Below are 25,889 nucleotides of genomic sequence, written 5' to 3' on the forward strand. Positions count from 1 at the left end.
AATCGTTTAAAAAATTGCTGATGACTTTAGGATTTAATTATGAACACAATATTTAAAACATCATTAAACCAATGGGACAACTAGCATGTTCACCGATACTGAAAACGAAGGGCCTATAGTTTAGGAAGATTCACCCGATAAAAATACCAAACATAGTTCTTATTGCCTTAATCCAGTTTATCAATGGCGGACATTCCATGAAACCTAAAATTCCACTAAATAAATTGAAAAATGATTGGTCTTACAGATTAGTTCTTTAACTATCAATCAGTAAGTACATAAATTAGTTCATTTCCGCTTTCGCATAGTTGCCGCTGGTCACAGTACCTAAAATAGCAATCTCAACTATGATATTTATTTCTTCAGATTTGTTTTTGACATCAGCACTAAGATTAGTCTCCTGTAGTAGATCGATATTTTACAAGTAGCCTTAAGGACAAACTTCTAAAAGTGACTACTTTGATTCATGTTTATCACTTTCCTTAGGTCAGTGGAACCAGGTTCATTTCTTTTTTTATGTACTTTTAATTTAATAGGGTTTAACTGCATTGGTATATTTAGTGAGTAAAGACAGGCTGTGAGTCCATGATAAGTGTAATAACAGTACAAACTCTTAACACTTACTATGTAATCAAAGATTCTCGTCTGCCAAATACAACGTTTCCTCGTCGTCTATTCATTAATGGACATTTTGCTAAGCATATGGATAAATTTAAACTATATACCTTAAAGTAACTTAACCTATCTTCTTTTTTTGTGGTAAATCAAAACTCGTTTCCTCTCTACCCAACCCATTTGTTCCCCCTCCTTTTACATTGGTCTGCTATTTACATTTGACGAGTTATTATCACTGGAAGATTCATCCACACTATATGATAATATATTAACAAATGTTTGGTAATTATTTTCTTACTGTTTGGGACTTGTTACAAACATTTCATTTTTGAAACAGTAGCTGTTTAAAAACAAGCAATATTCTAGTATAGATTAAAAAAACTCAAAAATTTATAACAAAACATCTTTAACTCTCCTTACTGAATGTTCTATAATATAATGTTTTAAAAAAGGTATGATCTGAAATGAATAACGGTTTAGCTTTTGATCGAGATCATTAATCTCACTGCTGACGAGTCCCTTACTAGAACAAAACGTCCATTCTGTGCTTCCATGTTTTCCGCGGTAGTCTAACATTGGTCGATTTATGTTCTACAACATATATATCATTCTAACAAGATGTTCAGCGAAGTAATTATGAACTTCTATTCATTCAACCGATTTCAACCAGCTTTTCTGAGTATTGAATAGTACTTATTATTATTAAATGATCACCTTAAAGGTTTAATATTTTATTTTATTATTTCTTAAAAAATCTCATAAAAGTATTTTTCTTATAGTCAGATGGGAACTTTATTTATTTAAAATAAAATCTGACGCAATATACACCAGTGTACCAATATTATAATTTACCATAACTAAGGTTCTGGCTCATAACAAATGAACTTTTTTCTAACATGATATGACAATAACTATACAACTTCCTACCAGCAGTACTACATAAAATGAGGGTCCATACTTCCATGTAGAAGTTTAGTTGAGTACTCATTGAATATTCATTAGTTTTACTTTATACAAGAGATGATAGAGGATATTCGTAGGCTACTAGTATTCCATCACGGGGATATTTGAGGCATTGCTCGTGTATTTTGAAACCACTGAGTAAGCAGTGGCTGGGTTAGAAATAGGGTCTCAGATAAGGATGGCGAATCAATTGATGAGGTCATAAATCTTCATCACCAGAATCGATTGGGAAGTGTAAAGGACTTGACCACACACCACGTACTTCGACGGGGCGATTTTGTATGCTGTAGGAGTAAAGGCGGTTGGAGCAAATCATAGCACTATCCCATGAATCCATTGACAATGGGGCTGAGCTATGTTGGGTGCTGAGGACTACCTGTTTGGGATTTGCGTGATTATCCTAACCAGTGGTTAAATAGAATCATTTACAATTCCGCATCTAATCTTTATCTTGCTCCAGATTCCAAGCTTCTGAATCCCTTATGATTTCTTTATTTTATATTTCTGTATTTTTCCGAATCGTTCGTTCGATGACTAACTTCTTTTTATCACACACATTACTGTTACTATCATAACTGCTCTGGAGTTTCCTCTAAAAACCTCATCTCTGTCGTAACGGGATATAGCAATTTGAATCGTTGAGCATACGTACCAGATTCAACGTTGTGTTTGGCTAATTTTCTTTACCTTAACTTCAATGAGTTTCTGTTCATAGAAATCCCAAATAACTCATTGTCTACCGTCTAGATTAGTTGAAAGATTCTAATGCTTATGTTAGTTACCTTGCCATAATTTTTAATGATTATGTATTCAAAACTTCGTCGAAATTCTCATGGTGGTATAGAGCGTGACACTAAAGTGTATATTTCAGATTTCGTACACCGTGAATCAGCGAAGTATAAATAAAAATCAACAAGAGGAAAACAGAGTAGCAGAAATATTCACCATACTTACAATGGCCAAAAACTAAACAAAATATATATTTCAATATTTGAGATTATGAGTCAATTAAAGCTAGACCACCATTGAAAAATTAGAAGCACTGGACAACCGTTTCGTCCTGTTGTATGACTCCTAAGCAGTGCACATCTACAATCCCGCCTAACACGATTCGAACCCAGGACCTTCGGTCTCGCGCGAGAACTCTTAATATCTAGACCACTGAGCCGGCATCCGATGATGTTAATGTCTAACTTCAACCAATCCACGAAATTAAGCGACACATCCATTATTGTCTTCATTGAGTTACTATCTCACAACAGACCCGGTTGAACTCCACTGGTCACTGGTTCTCACTAGAACTCCAGGAAATACTTGTTGAAGCATCTGTTGATTAATATGAGAAGGGGTTTTGTGGATTTTATGGCAATTTCAATAGTTGAGATCATCAGTCTACTGAAGCTGCTGAGTAGTCCCACAATAGGACGAAACGGCCATCCAACGCTTTCAGGTTTTCCATGGTGGTCTAGCTTCAATTGACTCATGATCTCAACTATTGATATTACTATAATATGCACAAAAAAACACTTCTGATAAAATACATATTCTCTAAAGTGAATGGATAAGTATTGTAATTTAAAGCATGGTAGAAACATAAATAAAGAGAACAACTTAATCACAGTGGACGATATTGAAGTATGTTGCTGAATCTTTATAACTATAGACAATAATAATTCAAAAATTTAAAATCTCTATGAAGTGCTTGGATAAATGATAAACGACCAATTCATCAAATAATGGATAGTCTCAATAAAGCTGCTTCCGTGTCTCTTCCAACCCACTATTAATATTATCAGCTAGCAATGTGCTTCAGGGATTCATCAATAAGACAAACGAATTTTGTGACGTAATACTTTATCATCAGAAGGGGTTTTGTGGAGATTTTAGTAACTTCAATAATTGAAATCATAAGCCAATTGAAGTTAAACCACCAAGGAAAACCTGGAAGCACTGAACGGCCGTTTCGTTCTAGTATGCAACTTTTAGGCAGTGCGCATCCTTGATATTCCCCTCCCGCAAGATTCGAGCCCAGGACCTATCAATCTCGCGCGCGGGCGCTTAATCGTTAGACCACTGAGCGGGCATCCAACGTGGCTGCTCACTGCTGAGGAGTTACGTACCAGGACGAGATGGCCGTCTAAAAATTCTAGGTTTTCCGTAGTAGTCTAGCTTCAATTGACTCATGATTTCAACTATTGATAATACTTTATCAGTAAGAAAAAAATTCTGTTGTATCAATATGTTATTTGTTGCTGTGTACTTCATAGATTGTCATATTACTATTATTAATAATAATTACTTTAATTCAAATGAACAAAACAAGTGTTGTCATTGTTGTTGTTGTTGTTCGCGTACACGTGTACATTTTCTAATAATTAAAAATGATAATATATTCCTTTTATCGACCCATCGATACTTATACTACTATTATTATGATTGGTTAAATTAATTAATAAAATCATGTTTCATATTGACTGTAGCTTTCACAATAGTGTAAGAAGAAAAAAAACACATCACAAATTGTTTTCTCTTTTTTTTCTCAAGTCACATGATTTATTACCTTACAGTGAAAGTATGTAATTGTTCAGAAGAAAGTATATAGATATATATATTTCAATAATGTAATAATGATTTATGGATTGTTTAGTTTTCATATTATATTATCAAATTATAAATGATAACATTGTTACTAATATCAGCTGTCTATCATCATTTTATGTATTAAGTAGTATACTGAATGCCGAAAAATTTTTTGGAAGAAAAACAGTTTTAAAGGTTATAATAAATAAGTTTGAGTAATTGAGAATAAAGACATTTTTAATATCCATACTTGTATAATATATTTTGTAATAAAGATATAGTGTGGTGCGTGCTACATATATTGATATAAGTAGTATATTATGCGAGTCAGGAATGTAATGTCTGGCAGCAGAAGATGGGGAAGATCAAGAAAGGAAGAGCGGGAATAGAAAGCAATTAGTATGGAAATGCAAGAACAACGAAGTTCGAGACACTTATTGAACATTTTGCAAATTAAGTATTATAGTATGGTTTTTCTATTTTACCAAGTAACTCTGTAATTTTGTGTTGAATATGATTCGGTTGTCCTCACTTGCGTTCTCCTTCACTACATATTTAAAACTGTTAATAATTCTTAAAGAGTTTAAGTGTACGTTCATATAGTTTGAATAAAACAAACAAACAGGAGAAATACATATATTCCTAAATTATACCATGAACTGATATTAAATCATAAATCTCTGAATACTGACAAAAAGTATCAATGAAATAGATTTTTCTTTCTTCTCAAGCAGTTGTAAATATTTACAGGATCTTATATAGAGTTTTCAGATCCTGGGAACAGTAATTGATTATTCAGCTATTTAATCGATTTGTAACATTATAATAACTTTATCCTTAATAAATATAAATAATTAATCAATTCTAAAATTGCTACCTTATTGTTAGACGTAAAGCTTTTATGTTTTATGTTGTCTATGACGATCGATGAGTGTTATCATGTCGTTCAGAACAACGATGAAACAATGGTTGAGAGCTCCTCGATTTTCAATGATAATCTTTCCAAGAATTGTCTTCATTATTCACAGAATTATATATATATATATATATATATATATATATATATTCATACTTTACTGTGTAAACATCAATATGCCATATGTGGGCCTATCATACAATACACCACTAACAATGAAATTTTCTTGAACATTTTCTCTGAACAAACTGAAAAGTTATTTATTCTATTTTGATGATTTCAGTTGTTAATGCATTTAGCGGTAAAATAATTAAACATAAAATTCTAGACTCGTTGACTAGTTTTCGAAAATATAGGAAAAGTTCAGGGAACTACTCATTAGTCAGTTGATTACTGACGTTTTCTTTTTAAATTTTTTGCTAAATTTCAGAGTGTTTCTATGCTGAAAATGATTAGTCTGACATTCATAGCCTAGGTTAACCGATTTAGATTGATCTGAAATTGATTGGTTGAATATACAGTTTAATCAGATTCTTTAAATTAAGTAAACCCTTTTGATAATGTGTATGTTTATTGTTTTAATTAATGGCATTAAAATTTCCGTTAGCTGTTTAAATGAACTTAATGTTAGACATATTTGTATATTAGATTCAACATGGTCATAACTGATATATGGTTTTTAACTGTGATTAAAGTAGACTTAGGTCTACTGTTATACATCGAAATTTGAAGCTGTTAACTTGTCTACAAATCTATTGATTATTAATCTGAGTTTATTAGACTACATCTTTATCAGCATGAAATTCGAAATCAAAGTAGTTTTTGATTTTTTACCGATTGATCATTATGAATAACTAAGACAATGACAGATGTTTACCAATCTATAGTAATTCATTTCAGTATGTAATAGAAGACAATACTCTGAAAATTTATAGTATTCATATTGACGTAAGGCATAAAAAGTGCAGTGTTGAATATTTTGAATTTTTGTTTAGCCTTTATTCTTGAAACACCAAAATTGCCCTAGATTTTATTGTCGTGATTATAGTATTAAAATAAGCTACTCAAATTTACATATAACATTCATACAATCACTGATTTATTTATCGTTCATTAATGTCTTTTATATATGCATATCAAATGAGTAACCAGTCTGTTTTTCAAATCAGTTATATATAATTGGTCTTGTATTATGTTTGATAATAATGCACTGAATTCTTTTTGTTGAATTAAAGCACAAATATTGATACAAAATATTCGCTTGATAATTAAAAATCAACTGATCAACTAACAAATCTATTTTGTTTAATCACTCATAGGTGTTGTATTAGATTCCAACTCTGGGAAACATGATGGCAGCATAAATGGAATACGATATTTTCAGTGTCCAGCAAGACGTGGGTTATTTTGTCCGATCGGTGACTTGTTCCCAGTGGACCAAAGTAAGTAACAATATATATATATATATATATATATATATATATATATATATAATGACGGATATATTTAGGATTAGTTTTTATCTATCCATACAGCCAAGGGTAATTATTTTATTTTTAATTCATGTATAATCATAAAAGGGTTTAGAGATATACTCAGAAAGATAGGTATTCTAAGTTATTATTTCATTCTATTACTGTCTTCAGTTTATTATGTGCATATTAACATAAAGTTGTCACCTTATTACAGAGGACACGGTTGCTTAATAAACACTGTAACATAAGTAACAAATCCGGAATCATTACCGATTCAAATTTCACAGTGCATTAACTCATAGATGACTTATTAGTAAAGCCAAAAATTTATAGTATTTACTATTAAACGGTCAAATTAGAGGAAAAGGTTTTCAAGCTGCGTATTAACGCGATATTGCAATGCAATTACATAGTGTTCTCAGTTTTCCACCCAACTCATCAAAAGTTTCAACATCTCACTTAGGGAAAGTGGAGACTAAGAATGATGCTTGAATGATGCTTGCCGAAAACATTTACATTATTGCAGTTCAATTCGTTATTTATTAAGGCACATTTTAAGTAAGTATGCATTTAACAGAAATTGTTAAATTTGAAAGGTTTTCAGGTAATAGTCTTCTGAGATGGATGGTGGCTATTAGTAGGATCTAGGATATGTGTTTCATCCTATTTGGGATTCGTCGACTGGATATACTTGCATCCACGAGTTGATGTTCACTTTGAGACTCGGACCCGAATCGGACGAAACGCTCGTCCTGGATTCCACTGCAAGTCACCATCGTCTCTGGTTGAAATGCTTTTGAAACAATAGTTTTGAAACAATTCGCACTGGATGCACATATGCCAATAAAAGGCTGATCAAACACAGTCCTAAACATCAATCGGGAGATTCAAAAAGCCAATACAAAAATGAATTGATGGTTTTCTTGTTTCAAAAACTCTATGATCCAACTAATCAAATTTATATTTTAAATTACTTTAAAATACGATAAATAGTGAGTCAGGAAGTATCACACACATTTTCAAGGATAATTTAGACTAGTTTTGTGTCCAAACTACATGATTTTCAACCACTGGATCACATGGTTAAGCTATCTACCTTCTGATTTGGTCCACTTTATGTTATATATCATCCAGTCCATGAACTTGTATTTGCTAGATGATTTATACTCCAATGATTTAGTGAATTCATTCAATTCATTGTATACGGCATAGTTAAAGCTATACATCAACCATCGATGATAATAATCATTGGTTAGCTAGAATCGAATTATTTCAGAAATAACGAATGAAAGCCGAATTCAATTCTGTAAAAATAGTATAAGTTACTATTTTTAATTGTTGTCTATTTTTTTACTGTAAGATTTTAAATATGGTCTGTTGAATTTGCTTCTATGGTTTTCCGATACGCTCACTTTTGTTTGTTTATTTTGTTTTATCCAGAAAACATTTTTTCGAGAAATAGAATTAGACCTAATACTAATTGTGAAGTCAACCAGTAAGTGACTAATTATTACTTAACATGATTGATTGATTGGTCATTAATAGGTGTTTCATTTTATAACATGTTAATTTTACCTCATTTCAGGATTGGTGATGAATTATTATTGATCTATATCAGAAAATTTTCTTTAGATTACTCTTGTGAGTTTCTTTTGACTAAGCATAGATCTTGATCATTGAAAGTTTTCATTTGAAATCAATATCAACTGATCGTACCAAGGGATGATTGTTGTTCGTCAACATTTTCAGTGACAGATATTTATTTGATCACAAAGATATAGGCCAGATCTGCTTCACTACCATCTTTCTACTTATTCTTCTAGTCTTTAATAATTTTAAAATGTACCTTAAATACCAGTGATCATTTACAAAGGTTTTCATGTACACGTTGTTGACGTTAAGGTCTCCTATCGATCGGTTTCCATTGGCACATGCACATATCGAGCAAATTGCTTCGATACTGTCATTGTCTAATAGGCTTTGGTAAAGTTGAACTGTAGCCAGCATCAGAATCTAGAATGCGCATTCCGTCCTATTGGGAATTCGTTGACTGAACCTAATTCATAACGTTTAATGTTCATAATGAAACTTAGGGCCAGCGCTTTCGCTTCAAACTTTAACACAGTACCTACTGAAAAAATGAGTTCAGGTAACTGCTGACTTGTTTAACGAGTATGAATTTTATTTCTAAATGTCTTGCATATCAAGACAACACACTCAAGATGCGCGTGTGGCAGTAGATATTAATTGTTTCCAGACCCTACTACAATAACGGAAAACTAAAAACCATCAAGAATAAAATTCGTACCTGTTACACAAACTAGTAGCTACCTAGAATAAATACTTCAGTGTGTGAAGTAATTACATTTGAAGCTGAAGATACTGTGTTCACATTTCAGTACGAATATCAACACTGAGATACGTGCATGTCTATCTGACATTCCCAAATGAGAATAAATATACCTCATGAACTCAACTGTTAATCACTTTCCAACTTTCTTGATATCACTAACCAATTTATATATTTTGCGTCGATATATTCAGTAACTATGATGTAACGGTTATCCATTTCGGCTTCATTTTCAATCATTCCCCATCTAACGTCGGTTGAGAACTAAAACTAACTTTAAATGGAACAATATCTATCAAACGTCAAAACTCAGTTGTTTGTGACATTTATTTTGCATAATATGTTTCTTAACCAACGAGAACTATTTTCTGTTGAGATCTATTTTTTTCTGAACCCACTACAGTTAACTTATATTAAAGCAACTATTCGGCTTCTTCATTTGAATGTATTTTTGATTTCTATTGCACGATATTTTATCTCTTAGTTTAACAACAGATAAGATATCAGTACAGACTGTTTGACTTATTATATTTCTTTAAATGAGATCATGAACAGATTGATGTTAGACCACCATTAAAAACCTGGAAGCACTGGACCGCCGTTTCGTCCTATTGTGAAACTCCTCAGCAGTGCGCATCGGAGATCGCGCTTACGGGATTCGGATCCAGGGCCTTCAGTCCTGCGTGTGAACGCTTAACCTGCAGACCACTAAACCGGCATCCAACGGTGTTAATGTCTAACATCAATCAATCCACAGGGTTACTCAACCATCTTCCATTGTACTGATGTAGATACCTGTCTCTACCTGACACAGATTAGCTCCACTGGTCATGGCTTCTCACTAGAAACGGCCGTCCAGTACTTTCAGGTTTTCAATGGTGGTCAAACGTCAATCAGTTCACGATCTCAATCAAAACCTGAATAATCTCTACGACCCTATGCTGATAATCACTTATTATTTATTGTATGGTCGAGAGTGAAATTCCATCGATTCTCATTGAAATAAGACTTTAAAATGTTAGGTGGGGGTTGAAGACAGTTGGCACGAAACCCTGGACTTATGCGCCACGTTATTTGGAGCTCGTCAGCAAGGTATACCTGTAATCTCGAAGGAACTGATGCTCCCTGGCGGGTTTTATCTCCTGTCACCCAGCTTCCCACTTACGAATGTTACAACTGAGCTATCTAACATGCGACTAACCTCCTTTGGAAATAAGACATATTTACAATTGATTAATCACTAGATATTAACCAGTGTTATGTATGTCATGTGCTTTTTAATGCAGATCATTTCTATCAATCAAGTTGTAACGTGACTACTTGTTTAGGTGACTGAACATCGGGTGAATCATACTGCATTTTTAAAATGCTAGTGTCAGCTTAAAAATTTGAAAAGTTAACGAAAGCCAAACAACTTACCTGTAAATCAGGATAAATATTATAATATTAATGAAACAAAATTTGTGTTAAACTTATGTTTTTTCGAGTTATTAGTCGGGTGGTCTTCTTGGGGGTACTGAATTGTTTATTTATACGTAAGTAGCATGCTATTTGGAATGCTACTTTTATGTTTGGCATTGAGAACACTAAGTGGAAATGTTAACGGAAGTATTTTCAATCTGCCATGATCAGAGATGATTGTTTGTATATATGCATGTGCATAGTTATGTTTCTGTTACCTCATCAGTACACAATCAAACCTTTTGAGGCTTTCTTGACACATCTAGAATACATGAGTAGACGTTTATTTGTCTGACTCATGTTATATTAATAGTGGCAAGGCTAAATAAATAACGGTTAATGTCTTAGATTCCAACTGAAGAATACTGACAATATTTTTGTTTTCATAATGTTCATAAATATTTCAGTTAATCTATAAAACCTCTCTTACAATTAGGTTTGTTTACGGTTAGATTTGTCGAGCACTTTTATTAACTCATTTACCGGACATTGTTATTTGAGTAGTAGCAATATGTCTACTACTTTATATTATTATTATTGCTATCTTGTCTGTATGATCATGTTTGCTAGGTCAAACGTTACAGTCCACGCATATATCGCTCTCTCTAGCTTAAATGTTAGTCGCTTAAATATCGCATGATGAATTATTCACTTTCCCATATATATGTGCTTGAATCTCATAAATTGGTTCGATTCTATTCGTTTTGACTCTTGATTGGCCTCTGTGACCGCTTACTCGCGCGCATTAGCTATTCTTTTCAAATTCGCTTGGTATGCCTGTAACTTTGTTTTTTCTAAGCTATTCAATAACAGACTGTAGTCGGGACTTCCTGTTGACTTCCGAATTAATGCACCGTTGGAATTTAATTAATAACGGTTATCACGGTGATCAATCAATGAAACCTAAGGAATTATCTTGATATCAAGCCACTAAAAATCACCATCATCAGCTCCAAATATAATTGTATCATAATAACGAACCAAATAAGTATTCTACTGAAGAGGCGATTACAGTAGTATACAACACTGAGTGGACTAGCATATATACTTATGAATTTTAGATGTTTTGTTCTACTCTATTGAAACAACGCTTAAAACTTAATTCAAACTATTTCGTTCAGAACTATTAAAGCTAAACGATTTTAGCATGTCTACTTTACTGATCTCTATCTGAGACTAGATAATAAAATTATCGGTTCTCAATTTTGATTATATTAACATAAAATTCTGATAAATCCGACGAAAACGATTAATTTTCCCAATAATATATATCTGGAAAGGTTGTAGCGCAGGTTAGTCCCATTGAAGTTTAATTTTAACCGAGTTAAATAAAAGTAAATTCAGGTAGACAAAAATAGATCCACTAATAATTTTACAATGAGATGACTACTATCAAGTTAAAATAACACAGTATATTTTTACTCCAATTTAAGATTCATATTTTCAGCTATTCTGAATACAATCAATCAGTAAGTTTAAGCAATTGCAAAGGCACCCTCTTAATCACCTCTACCATTTATTTCAAAGTATAGTATCTTTGTAGAATAACCATTAACTTGGAAAAGAATAAATTGCAACAGTTTTTTTTAAATTGTTTTATTAACATTTAGGGTTTGACGGCATGCTTTTATAGATTGAATCCATGCATTTCGCAAATAGCATTTTTGCATACGAAATAAAATATTGCATGCAACTAAAATTCAGTGTTTACATATCATCTTCTTCATAGATATACTTCACTAAATTGAAAGAATCCAGTAGATGCTACTAGATTTTCAAATTATTTACGAATAAGAATATTTGCTTGCTTTAACATTGAGTAATCTAAAAAATACTTTTATGTTTGCTTCATATTAATCGAGAGATAAACCTCACTAGATGTATCCTAATATTTCCGGAAAAACCACAATTTTACCCGCTTTTCACAATTCACGTCACACTTTTCAATCAAATACGTTATTAACTGAATAAAAATTATCCATTATAATCGTCAAAATTGGACTCATGATTGTCGAAATTCATAACAAGTGCTGTACATTCAAACTAACAACTTGAGAATTTATAAATGACCATACTGTCATCTTGGGTAGAGTTAATTTGCACTAATTATGGCTTCTTACTAAAAGTCCATGAATTTATGTTGTATCTTGTCTCTAGTTAGAATATGACTGCTATATTTATATATAGTGTGCGATGATTTCTTTACTCAGTTGTTGGCATTATTTAGAGGAAAACTTTCTTGACTAAAGAAAAGCATTTCTTTCGCACTATCTGATAATAAAAATGATTGTTTTCATAAACAAAACAACATTTTTTATTTATAGACTATTTGTTATGTTCTTATGCCCTGTTAGTTACCACATGAATAAATCGTCAATTAGAACACCAACCTATTTGACCATGATACTGTGCTAAATTAGTGACGCGGTAACTAGTATGGGCAGCCTAGAGTCAACCATGAGTCCTTATTGTTTCTTCTCGCCTAGCATTGTTCGTTTGAGTCCAGAATACAATCTCAGCTTCCACTATATGAATCATATACTTCAGGCATACACAGTTTATACACAAGCACATCAGACACCATCATAATATAAAATAGTAAATAACAATTATACAAGATCAGTTCAAAAGTGGCTGTGAGTATGAGAGGCTGAAACTAATAAATTAAGAACAATTTAAGAGCAGTAAATCGTATGATAATAGTCAATAGACCAAATGGAAGCTTATAATAAAGGGGATATGAATATAAATATGATATGGTTACTTATTAGTTATGTAATAAGAATATACGTGTAATAACAGTTCATAAATAATTCCTATCATTTATTATGCATTTATTCTTCGTTAAGACAAAACATTATTTATGTATATCTCGGTAGAAAAACGTAATCATGCCTCTTTGAAAATTAAACAAACGCTACAAGTGTTTTTGTTCATTCTATGTTTTTAAAGATTCAATTTTTTTCAGAATATTTTGAAAAAATAGAAATAATCATTCCTTTACCTGTTTTATTTAAGTATTAAGATGATACTGATATTTTCTGTCATATTAAAGTTATACTAACCAAAGGATTTCGAGCATATTAATGTTCTGTCTATAAATTTCATTAGTAACTATGAAATTTCGTAATATTATTAAATACTATCAAATTACAAGTGAATGTTACACTGCTAAACGTATACAATGCGTAAGAGACTGAATAATGAATAAAAAGGTTACTTTCACAAAATAACTCATTGGCCGACCAGGATTCTAAAGAGTTTTTTCCTAATTCTCTCTTCATTTGAAAGCTGATTTGTTCTATGCAGCATTAAGTCGTTCCTGATAGTACTGGGCAACTCGGTGTATAGTAAAATTGATAAAAATTGACATGCCAGCTATTCTTTATTTCGTTTTGAGTGACTGGCAGTAAACGTGTGATTCAACCCTTATAACTACATGAAAACTCTTAACGCGATCCTATTCATATTTTTAATTATACTAATCGATCGATTGATTTGTACACACTAAGATTACATCATAATACACCGGTTACAAATATTACCAGCTATGACTCAGAATCAACACAAGATATAATTATGTAACCTTCAACATTACCTTTACACTTCACGTAATTTACGATATGAAGTAAATAATTGTTCCTTTCTTTTTCATCGTTTTCTTTAATCGCTTATTATCTTTATCGTCTTTTATTGCTTAACGCTGTTGGACAAGTCTTTTTTTAAGGATATGCATCCCACAGAGTTTAATAATATGTTGAACATATAATTTTCAAATCAAAAAATGTAAATAAGAATTACTATTATTATAATAAATGAATTTTCTATAGTGAAAGTAATAAAACCAGATTACTGCATTAAAAAAATAACCTTATAGTTGTATCCAATTTGACAAATCAATAGACCGCATCATTATAAATGAATTTAATTATGATAGGGAATGAATGATATATTGCTTGCCATTTTATTCGCATATTCTTTTTCTATAATAAATCAGTTGACATTGTATTCATTGTAGATAAAAAATATTGCATTACGTGTTCATTTTGCTACGTTAAATATACGTTCTATCGTAGTCTACCGATATATGTTTCTTCTCATACAAAATAATATGAAAGAATTTTTCAATCGCATTATTTATATACTGAGAACAATCTTTATGATAGGACAGTGGCAGACTATTTTTATCATAAAATGTATGGTTTAGCCTACAAATCTCTCAGTGATAGACAATGATGATTTCTTAGGAAATCTTGATTTAACTTCAGTCCCCGGATGACCTTTCACTCAAATATATTTATGGATATATATAGATTTTCCTGGTGAAGGGGATGTTTTTACGCTTATTTAAAATATAATTTAATATTTCTTCCACTCAACTTTAACCATTATTTCAGCAAAAAATGCAAAAAAGATTTTCCATTCAACCATAATCCAAAATGTCTAATCATAAACAAGTTAACTAATTTTATTAGACATTGTTTGATGATGATTGATATAAAGAGGAGATTTCTTAAAAATGTTGATTGAATAACTATGACTAACATTTTTGATTTCAACTATGCATCTGGAAATATCATTTGATGTTCACTGTTACAATGGAATATAAATCCACAGTCTAATTCTATATTTCGATTATTAAACCATTTTACCGTTTACTTGGAATTCAATAAATCGTGTCTATTAATCTCATATTTTCCTGAAATTATATTCGCAATTTAAATCACACTGTCAGCCATTTTCTAACTAAATACCTGGTTGATAAAGTATACTCTTATGTTACTAAGAGTTTGGTAAAATAAGTCTATCATTCCTTACAACTGAAAGATTATGAATGGTAAACGAATTGTTTCAGCAAACACTGAAACCAGTTTGATTTTTATTCCGGAAGTGATGTAGGCACAACATCTCTGACTGTTCAGTTAATACAAATTAATTATAAAAACAAGTAAAATTACATAATGATCTATTGATTGTTAGATCTTTATTCCGTGAATTAGATTTTTGACGTTTGAAACTAAATTCGGTTGAGCGAAAATTCCCATTCAAAAATTTAATTTACAAAAATATAATTTAAACTAATAGTACATTTATTGAACTGTCAACATTCTAGTTTGTACACGGCATTAGTCCACTGAAGTTTAATGATATTTAGATTATCAACTTGAAATAATAACACAATAAGCTGAATTGTAGAGTGAAGAATAAGTAATTTGTTTATAAAGGATTTAGATACGTATGTGTGACAACGTATTTGTTACATCCAAATTAATTGTCAAAATCTTATCTTTTGTATACTAAAGCATTTGTCCTGTGATTGATACTAGAACTAGTTATCTTTAAGATTGAACCATATCTCATTTCTCTAATCTATACGTAAACTAAGTTTCACTTTGATTCCAATCAGTTTCTGTTTATGCGGAAGTCAACAGTTAAAGATTTATCATTAAATAACTCTAGTGATATTTATTCCATAATATATTTCTCTTATTCTGCTTTTTCCGGTTTCAATGAAAGGAAGCTCAAGTTTCGTATCTCTGATAAACGGGCATCATCTAATTCCTTCTGTAATCAATTTGACAGATATGACCGTAAACGTCATTCATTTAGACTTCCTAAAACAACAGATAATGCATACTTACAAGAAAGTGGAAAATTTCAGAGATCCTGGTCTGAAAGGAGTAGATCTACTGGAAAACTATGGAAAGATTCTGAATTTAGTACCTCCAATCGAATTGTTGAACCCTATGACGTACCAAAGGTAAATATTATGACGTTTGCATAGGAATTTATTTAGATTTTTTCATGTAAATCAATCAAACTAATGATAACTGATCTAAGTAAAAGATTATAAAAAATTTTACACACTGTTCAGTTATGTGAAATTCAACAGCATTTTCTGAAATAATTAATTAGTATCTTAATTAATGCTCTAATATATAGTCTCGGTTGTGCTTTGCTCTAACTATTGAACTCATAACTTAGTCTAATTGATTGGTGGTTATTAAAATGAATTTAATTGAGAAAATAACTTTTGAAAAATTCCATTCTGTTTTGAGAAAAATCTGTTGATTACTGAGTTCACATTTCTACATTACCCATATATATGTTCGGACGTACGACTTGATCCATTATATTAACGTACGATTTTGTATGAAAAAGAGAATAGTAAAATCGTAGAAGTCTCGACATATGAAACATTTAAAACGCACCTATGCCAAAAGAAAATTTATTTTAATACATTTCTATTAATATTTTTATTCGTCAGATAGTGTAATGAATGAACACTTAAGTGTTATCATATGAAAATTACAGAATATCTTTGTAAACTACGAGAATCATACATTAAATGCTTTATTTGTAAATCTTCCATAAATTTTCCTTTACATTCTGTATGATTCTTCCAATTCAAAATTTCTTCCTATTTCTCGTTTTGTTTTCTTCTATTCGATCTTCTTAGTCTTCTGTTGCCAACCATTCAACTTTTGATTGTTGTTGCATACTACTTATGTTTGTCGTCATAATTAGCATACACCACAATATTGCAGTCATATTTTCTTGTTGTTCAGTAGTAATGTTAGCACGTATGATAATTTTCTCATGATTTATCACTATTTCTTCAATTTCTCATTTTTATTGTGTACATCATCATTAGTATTTACTTTTAAGTAACCTATTCGAGACTGTACAAAAACAAAGACGTGTATGTATGTATGCGTATATATATATCACTTGAAAATAAGTATATAGACTAACTTATTATAAGATGTCGCCAAGTGTATACGTCTGTGACAAGAACATAGAAATAGTAATGAAAATAAGGACTAACAATAAAATGAAAAAGCTGTCTCTGAATTTCCGTGTTAGCTATATTTTTTTATACAAAATGAAACATACATTTTGATTTCTTTCAATCTGATCAACTTATATCCTTTTGCTACAACTAGATACAATTTTATCGATAAAGTTCAGATTCCATCCAATAAAACAATGTTTCTTCTTAATCGAAGTATGAGTAAAACGTATAAATCTTCCATTTGAATGTTCAATTACTTTCAATTAAGAAGTATCGTTTAAAGTTATGAGTTTTTATTTCTGTACAAATCAGCTTTCTTGAATTATTTCATTTGAATTACTTTGTTCTAACTAAACTTTATATTCATTACCATAATTGAATAACTATAAAAATTAGAAAATGTGTATTTTTATAAAATCATTGTTACTTACCTACTTACGCCTGTTACTCCTCGTGAAGGAACATAGGCCGCTCACCAGCATTCTCCATCCAACCCTGTTCTGGGCAATCCTTTCCAGCGCCTTCCAGTTCCTAATCATCCTTTTCATATCTGCTTCTATTTCTCGGCGTAATGTGTTCTTTAAGCTTCCTCTTTTCCTCTTCCCTTCGGGATTCCAAGTTAGGGCTTGCCTTGTGGTGTAGTTTGATGATTTGCGTAATGTACGTCCTATCCAGTTCCGTCGACTTGTCCTAATTTCCTCTTCAGCTGGAAGTTGGTTTGTTCTCTCCCAAAGAAGTCTGTTGCTAATGGTATCCGGCCAATGGATGTTGAGTATCTTGCGTAGACAGCTATTTACAAATACTTGTACCTTCTTGATGGTGGTTGTTGCAGTTCTCCAAGTTTCAGCTCCGTACAGTATAACTGTCTTGACGTTCGTATTGAAGATTCTGACTTTGATATTGGTTGAAAGTTGTTTTGAGTTCCATATGTTCTTCAATTGTAGGAATGCGACCCTTGCTTTGCCGATCCTCGCCTTTACGTCTGCATCTGAACCTCCTTGTTCATCGATGATGCTTCCTAGGTATGTGAAGGACTCTACATCTTCCAGAGTTTCGCCATCAAGTGTGATTGGATCGCTGTTGTCCGAGTTGTATTTGAGGACCTTGGTTTTCCCCAGCAAATCATTAATATTACCTCAAAATGATAATTATTGTGATGAACGAGAACTCATGTGGAGACAACCAAACTATTTGTTAATGCAAAATTACTGAATGTCATGATAAAATATGGAATTCATATATTAGATATTTCATCTGTAAATTTTCCATCAACTATCCTTTACATTCTGTATGATTCTTCCAATTTACAGTTCCTTTCTATTCCCCTTTCTGTTTTCTTCGATTCAATCTCCTTAGCTTTGTACTGTCAGGTTTTCTACTTCCGATTGATGTTACATACTGCTTGTCTGTCAACATAAGTAGGATATACTACAATATCACATTTTGACATTAATTCCTCTTACTTGAGACAAAATCGAAATTAAAAATATTTTACTCTTTCAATTAGATATTTATAAAATATAAATAAACTCATAAGTAGAAACATTTTACAAATTGTCCATTTAATAAGCCAATCTTTTGTTCAGTGTTCATTAACTGGGAAAAGAAGCAAATCATATCTAGTATTCAATATTGGAAGGAAAATATTTTTCAGCGAAAACACGTGAACAAAATAAAATTTATTCTTTATATTTTTGAGGAAAAACACAGACGAAATGGCTTCTTTAATGGAATTCGATAACCATTTGTTCTATATAATAGGTTAATTACATAAATCTTGCTGTGGAGGTGATACTGATGAAGTGTATTGATACAGAATTTTAAACACAAATTTTTATTGACAAAATTTGAAATAAAGGACTATAGATCAAAGGTTTTTCAACCATATTTAATAAATAATTAGATATTTATATATCAGGAAGCACTAGACTATTCTTTCATCTCTGTATGGGTTTCCTCATACTGCTCATTCACAAACTTACAAAAGAAATATGCAAGTTTTAATATGACGTACCAAAGTATATATATGTTATATGCAGCAAAGAGATATCAGATAAGAATATAATTCTGTTTTTGTTGTTCCAGCTCATTCACTATCAATATAGAGTGAAAACTTTAGAAAAGTGAAATACTCTTAACGATAAAATTATCCACAATAATGAATATTTCTTAAATGAAGTTTTATACTACAATCCTAATAAATTAACCAATGTATTATCATTTAGATTATATTACATCATTTAAGACTTTTTTTCTGGTAGACCACAACTATTTTACAATAAACGCTGATCAATGTAACGTGAAATTTTAAATATATCAGTCACCGTTAGTAGTTTTGTCAGTTTAAACACGGAACGTTTACAATATAAATCAATCATATTGTAAATAAAATTGATGAAAATTCTATAAGTTAGAGAGTTTTTTGACAAATGTGCCAACTGCATTTCGTATAAACTTACTATCGATTTAAAAATACTTTAAAATGGACTATTTCATTATACTTCAATAGTTATTCGATTGATAGGTATGTAAATAGTTTAGAGTCTTGAAATGAAGCTCTTATATTTTACACAGAACACATTGTTATTCATTAAACCAAATGCATAAAGATATACTTAAATTTGTGTATGTTAACAATTCCATTATGTGTGGTTGATTAAATCGACTACATTCATCAAGTTTTTGGTTTCAGTATTACGTTACGGACTTATAAACTGGAAATGAAAAATAAAACGAATTAGTTCGTCAACATACAACAAGCGTAACTTGAACACTAGCACTGGTACGAGTACTTTATTATAAAGTTACTTGAAAGCTATCCAAAATATTTTTCCTGATATGGAGCTGGTTTTTTGTTTCAGAAATAATCTTTTTATGGACAGTCATATATTTCACTTTCTTCATTTTGATCATATAAATCATTCAAAGTGATTAATCAATTTAAGAAATCATGATTGAAAAACTTGACTCATAATGAGGTGATTGGAATTGTTGTCTTTTTGATCCTCTTGATTTTTAAAATAACCTGCTTAATGAAAATAATGTTACTATGTACTCGGTTCGCTTTACATATTTCAGAAAATCCCTCATTTTAGTACCCATGTACCCCTTTTTGATGGAGTTTTGTTCTCTGAGCTGGATGGTTGGGTCGTGGAGCTTTCATCGTTCTTCTGAACGACATCATCAGCACAAACTTCAGGTAGAAGTGAAGTGTTCGAATTTCTCCATATGCGTTTCACAGCTTGTTCTGTACACCTCGAGGTTGATTGGTTCTTATTGACCTTAAATTTGTCATTGTTTACTTTGTTTTGGTTGTGTCTCCCATTGGTTTGATTTTCGTTCCTATATTTGTGCATAATTTTCCTGATTGGTTGATAAATTGGATCGATTTTAATGTGCTTGTTGATTGCTGACTGACCTGATTGACACTTCACTTCTATCTGAAGTTTGTGCTGATGATGTCGTTCAGAAGAACGATGAAAGCTCCACGATCAAACCATCCAGCTCAGAGAAGAAAACCCCATCAAAATCATCCACATGAGCTACAAATCTTCTCCACCACCCATGTACTCCTAATTGATGTGATATTTTTAAGTGAAATCTATCTTAGGTATGTATGAACAAATAATAAGTCAGAAAACATGTGTTCTAAAGAAAAGGGATTAAGAAGCTGTTTTGTTGTGCTTCAACATTAACATTTTCTATTTAAAAAATATACTTCATACTTCAATACTATTCATAGTAAATTGAGATACAGAGTTTAGTCTCAAAATAGACTTAGGCTTTATATTTTTGAAAATTACTCAATTATAAGTTGATTACTGCAAAATCTCTACTCAAAACCAATACACGTCTTTGCGAATCAAATTGATTATAAAGCCGTACTTTGCTATGTAAGTTTAATCCTAGTGCCAATAAATAGATTATTGGATAAACATTAGTAAAGCATTTGTAAGATACACACTTATTTTTAATACTAATAAAATATCCAAAATCTCTTTTGTTATCCGACATGTGTCCAGAAGAATGTAAGATTTCTTCTGATCGTTTTTAACAGGGGTTGCTTATGAGGGAGGTTGATTATGAATATGGTGGTCTTGAGTGCTGTTAGAGGTATGAGGACGGTTATCAATTCCCGGTTGCCCACACCGTGGAAGAGTTCTTCTGGAGGTCCCTGAAAAGGAATTTGGATTAGAGGTGGTCTCAGTGACCTGAGAGCGTGACCGCAGTGCCCAGGGGACAACTGCTTGAGGTTGGTCACACACGACCTTTTATGGGTAATTTTTGTGCTAACTCCGTACTTGTAGAGACCTTACCGCCGGAGATGGATATCCGTGGGATAAGGCGAGGTGTGCATTTTTAGGGTCGACCTTTTCTAACCCCACCCCTCCTTGTGGGAAGGCAGCATCGCTGTCATGCTGGTTGTCTGAAGGAAACACCATACTGCTGTCACACCTCTAAACAGTCAGCAGTACGACTTCGCCTTCGGACCTTGGGTTTGTTGCTTTTAGTCTTACCGCTCTTCAACCGACCTGTCTGACATGGTAGGACTTTGAGGAACGGTTGTTCCAGCCAGTATAGCTCGGTTGCTTCATTACGATAGGCGAGCCCGACCACCACGTCAAGGTAGAAACAACTGTCCAGTCGTTTTTAACTAAAACATACTTTACGATCACGTGATCAACGAAAGATGTAATACCGTTTCTTCATGGAAATTGTTAAATATACAATTCATCTAGTTTAACAATAAATTGTCAAAATTACTTAATTCAATTTTCAAAGTTAACTATTCAATTCGCTTTTTTTCTTTTCTTTTTGTTTGTTTATATGAATAGGAAATAAAAGATCATCGATATAATACTCTACCAGAATATTCAAATTGCTCTTCAAATAATACATCATTATCTAGTTTACATTTTATTCGAACCGGTAGTCTTTCTAAAATAAAACAAAATTATGAATTAAAAAAAGTAATACTATATGTGGTATTAATTCAGTTTCCTCTACATCAAAATTATATGATCAACGTCATAGAAATAGTTTAAATAATAATAATAATAATAAATTAAACTTATTCAATTCAAAATATTCTTCTAATAAATTGTCAACATATACATCCAATTCATCTTTATTCAATGTACAATTTAGAAATTCTTTAAAATTAATTAAATTAAAAACTAAATTAAATAAATATTCTGTTGAACAATTAATAAATAATAATTTTAATAATAAAAATTATCATTTACAACAGAATTATTTATTGAATGAAAATCAATTAGTTCTTATGAATAATGTTATTCATTGTGCACAAGAAAGATTAAATGATTTACAAAATCAAGTTTTACAATATCATGAAATGAATGTGAAATTAACAAAACAATTAACATTTGTTAAAATGTAAGTGATTACAATACTTTTATTATTATTATTATTATTATTATTATTTGGGTTTGATGAATATATTGCATCATCTGTAATCCAAAATGTTCTAGATAATTGATTGATTGTAATTTATGTTTTTTTCCAGTTATACATGATAATGATACTGTAAAGGATAGAACTTGCAACATTGTCGTCAAGTATACATAGAGTGAATTTGTATTTACCACTTTAATTACGTATATTCAAACATTCAGTTAAAATCATAAAGATTTAAATAACATTTTATCATTGGAATCTAACAGTATGGATAGTGTTGTGTCTTTATGTCCGGCGTTTTATCACGATTTATCCAATAATCAAGATACGACTTATACAATCTTCGCACTCAACTAAACTAATGATGTTCGACTGGTATGAGGAGCTTAGCGTCCTTATTGGTTCTATGTTCGCTTAGCCCGTTCATTTGAGTCTATCACACCAATAACAGCTAACAATATGCAAATTATTTATTTCAAACCAAACAGACAGCAATGCACCATAAAATAGGAAATAACATTCATACACAATAAAGCCAAAAAGTGACTGTAAACTTGTGAGGAAGCAGTCAGTAAACTGAACATAGCTTAAGAACCGTAAATCATACAATAATAAATTAAAGGTCAAAATAAAGCTTATAATAAGATAAATATAACTATACACAATTTAATTACTGAATAATTATACCTTAAGAATATATGGATAATAATAGTCCATTAATAAGTCTCAGACGTTACTCGTGATTTAATCTTCGCTAGGATATAACAGATAGAATATTGGGAAATTATTTGGTTATAAGCTCAAGTTTGTTAAAAAAATAATTGGCGATATCTTTATATACTAAAATATTTTATACGTTAGTATGTGTACCTGCTATATATATATCAGTAAGTATTATATATTATATCAGTAAGTATTTCCCGACCGTTGTTGCTACCTTGACGTGGTGGTCGGGCTCGCCTATCGTAATGAAGCAACCGAGCTATACTGGCTGGAACAACCGTTCCTCAAGGTCCTACCATGTCAGACAGGTCGGTTGAAGAGCGGTAAGACTAAAAGCAACAAACCCAAGGTCCGAAGGCGAAGTCGTACTGCTGACTGTTTAGAGGTGTGACAGCAGTATGGTGTTTCCTTCAGACAACCAGCATGACAGCGATGCTGCCTTCCCACAAGGAGGGGTGGGGTTAGAAAAGGTCGACCCTAAAAATGCGCACTTCACCTTACCTCACGGATTTCCGTCTCCAGCGGTAAGGCCCTTTGAAGAACGGAGTTAATACGTCAAAAACCTCCCACGAAAAGGCCGTGCGCGACCGGCCTCAAGCAGTTGTCCCTTGGGCACTGCAGTCACGCTCTCAGGTCACTGAGACCACCTCTAATCCAATTTCCTTTTCAGGGACCTCCAGAAGAACCCTTCCACGGTGTGGGCAACCGGGAATTGATAACCGTCCTCATACCTCTAACAGCACTCAAGACCACCGTATTCATAATCAACCTTCCTCTTCAATTCCTATTATTCCTCCTACATCGACTTTCAACCCTAAACTTCCTCCTTCGGCTTCCTCCTCAAGTGTCACCATAGCCAACGATTCTGTTGCTCAAAACTCTGTCCCAGGTCTACTGAAACCTCGCTCCAAACTACACATTGGAGCCTTCAACGTACGCACTCTATGTCAAATCGGTCAGCAGGCTTCCTTGGCTAAAACCCTAGAATCTCTTTCCATTGATGTATGCTGTGTCTCCGAAACACGCATACAGGATTCCAGTGTGGTCATTCACTTGACCTCACCTCGGCAGAACGGAGAGCCAACGAGATACACCCTACGTGTATCTGGTGACCCGATGGCCAGTTCTCGTGGACTGGCAGGTGTAGGCCTAGCACTAAGCATGAGGGCGGAACAAGCACTGCTAGAGTGAATCCCCGTCAACAGTCGTCTATGTGCTGTTCGGCTAAACGGCTCCGTAAGAACTCGGAAGGATAGGGACACACGTCGTTGCCTTTTCGTCGTTTCTGCCTACGCTCCCACTGACTGCAGCTCAGATGATGTGAAAGATGAAGTTTACAGAAAGCTGTCCGAACTTCTTCAGAAAGCTAAACGCTCAGACATAGTACTCGTAGGGGGTGACTTTAATGCTCAGATAGGTAGCTTAAACCAAACAGAAAGGCATTTAGGTGGATATTTTAGCATTCCGGCACAGCGAACAGATAATGGTGACCGTCTGCTGCAACTGTGTTCAGACAATAGCTTATTTTTAGCAAACACAAATTTTAAGCATAAGGAGAGACATCGTCTAACGTGGCGACCGCCTGCACAAAGCCAACGACGGACTCAAATAGACCATATTGCCATCAGTCATCGTTGGAGAGGGTCGGTAGGAGATTGTCGCTCATTCTGGAGTACCTGCTTGGACTCCGACCACGCCCTAATACGGGCACGCATCTGCCTGCTCCTCACTGGACGCAAAAAAGCCACAGTAAAAAAGACCCATTAGAACCGAACTGAGTAGCGAGGAAACCAAAAGTAGGTTCCAGGAACAACTGAGGTCATGATTAGGTAGTTCTGAAGACGAGGCTGACCCAGATGTTGCTTTGAAGCAGTTGTGGAAGCAGCAGTGACATCTATTAGCGACTTAAACCACAGAGTTACAAAGAACCAGTGGATTTCTTCAAAGTCTATCACACTGATGGATTCTCGCAAACTCGTCCCATCAGGTTCCGAACATGATGAAGAGCGACAACAAATCAGATCTAGGTTAAGAAAAAGTCTAAGAAACGACCGTGAGCAGTGGTGGGCAACGAAAGCAAAAGAGATGGAAAAGGCGGCGACTATAGGGAACACAAGACAGCTTTACAGACTAATAAAAGAAACTGGAATTAATAAGTCAAGTGTAAGTGAGATTATATCGGAAAAAGACGATACACTCATCTGCTCCCAGTCCAGGCGTTTAGAACGATGGGCGGAACATTTCAGAGAACAGTTCAGCTGGCCTTCAGCTACTCTACAACTACCCTCCATTCCCAGACAGTGTGAATGGAACATTGAAGTAGGTCCCCCAACTCTTGCTGAAGTTCAAAAGGCTATAGTTAATCTGAAACGAGGAAGGGCAGCTGGTCCAGATGGATTGGCTCCAGAGGTCTTTAAGGATGGTGGTCCAATTTTAGCGATTAGGTTGACTAATATTTTAGCTAAGATCTGGGAGTTAGACGTTATTCCATCTGGTTGGTCACAATCACTTATCGTCCCAATATATAAGAAAGGGTCAAAATCATCCTGTGACAACCACAGAGGGATTAGTTTAACTAATATAATATCTAAA

At 32.8% G+C, this 25,889-nt stretch overlaps 1 protein-coding gene across 1 annotated transcript in view; it reads left to right on the plus strand.

The window, feature by feature from the left end:
• CLIP2 (CAP-Gly domain-containing linker protein 2) overlaps positions 1-25,889 on the plus strand; it is a gene marked incomplete at both ends in the record, with an annotated part of 75,094 nt that overhangs the window by 3,268 nt on the left and 45,937 nt on the right. Inside the window, 5 exons of the mRNA XM_051218455.1 lie at positions 6,394-6,516; positions 7,990-8,044; positions 15,878-16,121; positions 21,992-22,085; positions 22,154-22,553. Coding sequence (XP_051073894.1) covers positions 6,394-6,516; positions 7,990-8,044; positions 15,878-16,121; positions 21,992-22,085; positions 22,154-22,553 — 916 coding nt within the window. The remainder of the gene's footprint in view (positions 1-6,393; positions 6,517-7,989; positions 8,045-15,877; positions 16,122-21,991; positions 22,086-22,153; positions 22,554-25,889) is intronic.

This window comes from Schistosoma haematobium, chromosome 1 (genome assembly GCF_000699445.3).
Source record: "Schistosoma haematobium chromosome 1, whole genome shotgun sequence".
Classification (NCBI taxonomy): Eukaryota; Metazoa; Platyhelminthes; class Trematoda; order Strigeidida; family Schistosomatidae; genus Schistosoma; species Schistosoma haematobium.